The 6,495-nt window shown below is 31.4% G+C and overlaps 1 protein-coding gene across 3 annotated transcripts; it reads right to left on the bottom strand.

Annotated features, from left to right (window-relative positions):
• Positions 1–298: 298 nt before the first annotated feature.
• On the bottom strand, positions 299–3,759 carry LOC120086963. Of its 3 annotated transcripts, none has more exons than XM_039043791.1 (4): positions 3,350–3,759; positions 2,948–3,262; positions 1,607–2,392; positions 299–805 (listed from the first exon to the last, which is right to left on the bottom strand). In XM_039043791.1, exons 1-3 carry the CDS (start codon positions 3,542–3,544, stop codon positions 1,646–1,648), a joined length of 1,257 nt encoding a protein of 418 aa, XP_038899719.1. In that variant the 5' UTR covers positions 3,545–3,759; the 3' UTR covers positions 299–805; positions 1,607–1,645. The 3 variants fall into 3 exon arrangements, with proteins under 3 accessions (XP_038899719.1, XP_038899720.1, XP_038899718.1); XM_039043792.1 differs by having other exon boundaries at positions 299–816; XM_039043790.1 differs by having other exon boundaries at positions 299–2,392; positions 3,350–3,758.
• Positions 3,760–6,495: the final 2,736 nt, after the last annotated feature.

Here is a 6,495-nt window from a genome sequence, read left to right on the forward strand (position 1 = left end):
TTTACAATGGAATTATTTTAATACAATAACTCGATTTTGTCTCAACTTTACAGTATAATTCAAAAAAATTAACTAAAATTTTCCTGAAAATTTGGATTGTTAGATATGGTGCACCACTGACGGCAAGTTTGCAATGGACCTAATGAGAGGAAGACGAAGAGTGAACGATTTTTTGTTTTGTTTTTAATACTCTAACTTATTTCATATCTTTTTAGCTTTTCTTAAATTAATTGTGTAATTCATTTTTCAAATAATCAAATACAATTAACAATAGTCAAATATAATTACCATCCACATCAGCACTTAACAATCCAATCAACCTTCCATTAATCAAGAACTAAAATATTCGTTTTGAAACTTAATCAAATATACATCAACCTTAAATCTCAGAGACCAGTGGGTATTTTAACCCTTCAAAGAAACATTAAAATAGGAAAAATCTGTGAACGTGGAATTTTCACCTCAAAGTTGGCTTCCGCAACAGTACCGTTGACATGGTCTCGTCGTTGATTCATTTATACCAGGGCTGCCGGCTACGGCCTTCGATCCAATCACACTCCCACCGCCGGTCACTGGATGGGCATCCGACGAAACATTAATCTTCCAGTAACTCTGCGCTGGAAAGCAATTTTACAGAAACAATGTCACCTCCAAAGGCAGAAGCCATCTCCTTCAATTTTCAAGGATGGTTTTGGTCTCTCGTTCTCATCTCACTATAGGATCTCTTCCAACGCCCCAGAGAATCACGGGCATTGTGACAGGAATTCGATGCCTCCATCGAGTTGGTGGCTGGCTGGCTGGCTGGCTAGTAATATTCTGAACAGAGATCAGCTGAACTATTTCTACTGGCTAGTGCATCTTGGTATAGACGCAAGAAAATGAAGGTGACCAAGCTAAGTTGGTGAAGTAAAGCCTCATAGGGAGGGCGTGTATGGATGCTGGGTTCTTTCCTAGTTACTAAGGTTTGATCATCTGCTATACTTCATGCATGAATTAATTCGGAAGATTTAGACATTAAAACATTCAGGCCCATTTGGTAAACATTTTGTTTAAAAAACCAAGTCAAATTTTGAGAACTGAACAAAAGTAACTTTCAAAAAGTTGTTTTTATTTTTGGAATTTGACTAAAAATTCAATCATTGTATTAAGAAATATGCAAATCATTGTACGAAATGTGAATGAAATAGGTTTAATTTTTAAAAACAAAAACTAGAAACCAAATGGTTACCAAACGGGGCCTCATAATTTGTGCTACATTGCTCCAAAACTTCTTTCTTGATAAATTGTTGTTTCAATGCTGTAGTTTTATATACCACATAGTCCAGATCACCTTTTTCACCATGAAAATACAATCCATAGAACTAAGGAAGCCGTGTAATCCAATATAACCTAAACCATAAATGCAAATATCATATGCACAGAAAATAGTTTACATCTCTACATTCAAAACTAAAGAGTATATGATGCTTCTATTGCTTTATTAACTAGTGACTACAAGAAGCATAATGCAAGAAATTTCTAGCATGATGCAAGAAAATTCTTACTGTTCATTTACAATGTACATTTACCAAACTAATAAACAAGCTTGGCAAGAGAGGGATATTACCTTGATCTGTGAAAAAACTAAAATCTTGAAGAATATTTTCTACCATTTGACATCCAGCGTTAGAGCTTCGGGAGGGACAAGAAGAGATGGAAACTTGGTGAAGGATATATTTGGCAGTAGATTCCTCCATTCAGTTGAATCTGCCACAATCAAAGGCTTTAACTTCTTAATCACAAGAGGCTTCAGCCTCAGAGCATCTAGCCTAGCCAATACTTCAAACGATGCACGCTCAACCGTAGGCTTAGTTCTCCACTCTGCCAATCTAGCATAGCGACTACTATTCGTTCCAAAAGTATTTTCTAATTCTAGCTGAAACTGAACAACAACAGATGCTCTCATTTTAACTTTAACAAAGGCCAGCAAACCATTTTGAAGGATCCAATTACTCAAGTAACGTTGAAAAACACTTTCCAGCATATTAAACTGCGGTTTTAATGAATCAAGCAGGGGAGAATTCTCTGTGTGAGTATTTCTACTAAAGCATTTGTCTGGCAATAACTCAATTGAATCCTTGGAAAGGAAGCTAGATCTTATATAATCATTAGGATTTTGTGTCCTATAGGCAGACAATGTTGCAGAGCCGAGTACACGTAGAGGAAGCAAAGGTGAGCAAAATGGAAGTCGGAAAGGGTAAGTCCTGACTTTTCCATTGCTCGTTCTGGTTTCGTTCAGCAGTCTGGAAAGATTAGACGAATAAAACACAGAGACCTCCTCAGCGTCACTAACTTCTACTGTTATGCCTTCTCCCACCAGAATTCGTTTAAGACCAGCATGAGTGGCATTGTTCTGAGTCAAAATACATAGAGTTAATAATGGAACTGAAAAATTAAAACCCCCCACGGACAGTTCTAAGTCTACCTAGCAATATGAAACCTAAACAGAAAGATTATGGGTGCAACCAGCAAGCACTAGCAGCACACGGATGAACAGTTGTGAAAAAAAAAAATAAAACTAAAGAAACTTTCATTCCACATTAAATACAGATATACTAACTATAGATTATACAGAATCCTCTTCCGTCAATGTTCACTCCACCCTGAATTGAAATATATAGGCTATTATCATCCACTAAAATCATAGTTCCTAGTCAAATTCTAGTCCAAACTAATTGACTTTGTAAAAAGTGGATAAAACCCTAAGCGTTAAGATCGTCTATTATTTCTAATTCTACCAGATAATCTCAACAAATTAAGTTTCATGAACAAACTTTTACAGGTTGCTGTAGTAAATCACATCCGAAGAAAGAACAAAATTCTAGCCATGCGAGTTTTGCATACTACAGTCTAAATCTGCTAACAGGCGTGGAAGATGAAAAGTTTGAATTAAAAGAAGTGAACATACAGGTAATAAGATAGAAAGATGAGCATCCCCTTCAACCATCAAATCAAAAGGACCCACAATTTTGAACGACCTAATTACAGCCACAGAACCGATGCCATTAATTAAAGAGCCGAAGCTAGTTTCATTAGCATAACTCGGTTTTTTCCACGAAGACACCTCGTCAGAAAATTTAGCCAACAGCCGAGTTTTCCCTAATCCCAGACGAATCTCATAGCTCTCCGCAAATCCAAACCTCACACTTTCAACATCAAATTCCAATATTTTAATTCCCTCCAAATCCCACTTCTGCTTTGCCGCTAATTCCTTCAAAACATCCTGATAAAAAAACATCAAAATCAGCGTAGTTATAATAGACGCCGTGATGAGATTTGTGTTCGTAACTCGATTTCGAGATCTGAATACCTGGAAGAGATGTGCATTGTTGTCGTCGTTGGAGGAGGAATGATTCAGGGAGGAAACGATCGATAGAGAGTTGAAAAATATAGAAGCTTGAAGTTGAAGCAGCAGGAACAGCAATGGCGTCCGATGGGGAATCTTCATCACCTTTGCCTCACTGAGACGGATCAGTATGGATCCAAACGGATTGAATCTTCCCATTCTCTCTCTCTTTCTCTCTTCGTTCAGTATCTCCGGAATTATGAACTGATAACTTTCTCCTAATTTTTTTCCCTTGTACGTTGAGATGGAGAGTTTTGAACTAACATCCTTTTGATGTTTTCGAAAAAGGGAAAAAAAAAAAAATCTAAGTTACGCTCATGGTATTAAATTTTAGTTTCATATGACAATATTTCTATCGATAAAATATCGTACATCTATTTGTGGATAGGTTTAGATTTATAGGAAAATTTATAAAATGTAAATTTAATATAAATAATAGACGTATTAACTTATATTAAAATAGATTATATAGGGGGAATCTTTCACTTTCGTTTTTTATTAAATATTTATTATATCATTTTTATTAATTATCAGTGCTTTTTTTAAGATTTTTATTTTTAACAAATTAAGGAAAAGGCATCAGATGAGTGGAGGAGAGAGGAAAACAACATGAAGAATGGAGAGAAGAGAGAGTGAAAAGTAACTAATTAGTTTAAATTATATTTATATCTCTTTATAATTAAAAACAATCTTATTTGTACTCATTTTTGTTGATATTTTTAACCTTTTTTTCTCAATTTTATATTTTTCAGACAAATAAAATAGTTGGAAAACAAATTGTATTTTGTGTTGTGAATAAGTAATTTAATTTTAACTTCATATAATGATTAAATATTTTTTAAATAAATAATAATCACACATTTTCATCTACTATAAAATCCTCTTGATGTATCCCTTCACATAAAAACTAAAATTCAAATAAATGCATACTTTACAAATAGTACGCAACCCTTCACATAATAGCTAAATATTTTTTATGAATAAATAAGTTTTCCTATTTTCTTTCAGTCTATCTCCATTTTAAGAATGTCGTGATTGAAAGAATTCTATAATGATAATTGAAGTTTTCGTCTAAATAATCCATAAGCTTATTTTTTTCTACGAAAAGGTATGATTGTTATCTTCATATTTAAATTTTAATTTATTATTATCCATTGACTATTATATTTGAGGGAAAAAATCAGATGTGCATGGTATCTTGAAGTTTAAATTTTGATACAATATTTGATTATTAGATTTATTTCCAACACTAACAAATATTTTAGTTATTATCAAATTTAAATTATGATTTCATAGGAAATTTGGTTTCATTTTCTTTATTTTTTAAAAAATTCCTTTTTTAGTAATGAGACGAGTGAGATAAATTACAATAAGCCAAAATGAGTCTATAGATAAGAAATGGGAGTGGGTTTGAAAAAGGAAAATAGGAGAAGAATGGATGTGAAAATAAAAGATAAAGTTCAGGAGCGAATATTATTAACAATTATAATTTTTTTAATTAAAAAATATAACAGTTGAGTTCAATCAAGGAGTGGAAACAATTTTTACTTTTTAATTTGTAAGAAATTATATAAAGTGTATTCATTTTCAACCATATTTGCATATTTGTTTTATTTTAAAATTTAAATGTTGAGCATATAATCTTTGTTAGTACTTGAAAATTTATATTGTAATTATTTTATTATTTTCAATTAGATCTTTTATTAGATTTCTATAGTTTCAACCTAATCAAAATTTTAGATATCTTATTTATTTGTTTAAACCAAAATTTTTACCCATTTTTCATATGTTTGGATTTAACATTATTATTTATTGTGTTAGGAGAATTACCCATGAAAATTATCACAATGAGAAACAAGTCCAATTTGATAAATTCAATAGATCTAAAACAAATGTATTAGTATCATATATATCTCTAATCTTGAATTACATAAGCATGCCAACAAAAACAATATTCATAAAAGATATTATTACTGAGTTAGTTGATGATTTATATTGTTATTCCATCACTTTTAGTTTCATGTAAAAAATTTACAGTTTATACTACTCCCATCAAAAGTATATAGATTCAAAATTTATGTTCCAAATCTTTCAAAGATCCTCAACCACGAGCAACTCATTTTTATATCTGTTGAAATTAACATAAAATACAAAACGTGTGTGCACACACGCGTGTGTATGGGGAGAAAGAATTTTGGCTATTAACTATTTTGTTATTTTTAATTTTATGTCATATATTTATTATTCAAACTTAATATAAGTTATATTAATTTGTTATTGAAATTCTATTGATAAAATTCATGTTCTAAAAATCTTTAGTCACGTGCATTACACGTGTTTTACAGCTAGTTACAAAAAACATAAATTGTTTATTTACTAATTTAAATTTATTTTTAAATTTTTTATTAGAATTTTTCTTAAAATATTTATAGAAATCAATATTTATCGAAATTTCTATTAAATTATGATCTTCATATTTCCATTTTAAAATGCATATAAAATTTGATGGTTGCATTAATTTAAACTTTGAAAAAATAATTGTATCACTTTGTACTATTGAAGAGTGAATTTTGTAGTAAAGCTAAAAATCAAGATTTTCTCAAAAAAAAAATTCAAGACTGATGAAAAATACAGAGTAGAGAAAGAAAAATAGCACACACAAGATTTACATGGAAAACCCTAATCAGGGAGAAAAAACCACGGAAAAAGAAATTTTTTTATATGACTGATACAAAGAATACACATGGACTACCAACTAAAATAGAAAAAAGGAAAACCCTAGGGTACAAGTATAAAAAGGAAAATGCCTTAGAGTAAAAAAAAAAAAAAAAAAAAAAAAAAACCCTAATTTCAACACTCCCCCTCAAGTTGGGGCATAGATGTCAATAAGACCCAACGTGCTCACACACGAGTTAAATAACTGTCTGGGCAGTCCCTTTGTTAGGACATCTACAATTTGTTGGCTAGAAGGAACATAAGGAACACAGATGTTGCCACTATCAAGTCTCTTCTTGATAAAATACCGATTATCAAGTCTCTCCTTGATGAAATACCGATCAATCTCCACATACTTTGTTCTATCATGTTGAACCGGATTATTTGCTATGCTT

This window comes from Benincasa hispida, chromosome 9 (genome assembly GCF_009727055.1).
Source record: "Benincasa hispida cultivar B227 chromosome 9, ASM972705v1, whole genome shotgun sequence".
Lineage (NCBI taxonomy): Eukaryota > Viridiplantae > Streptophyta > Magnoliopsida > Cucurbitales > Cucurbitaceae > Benincasa > Benincasa hispida.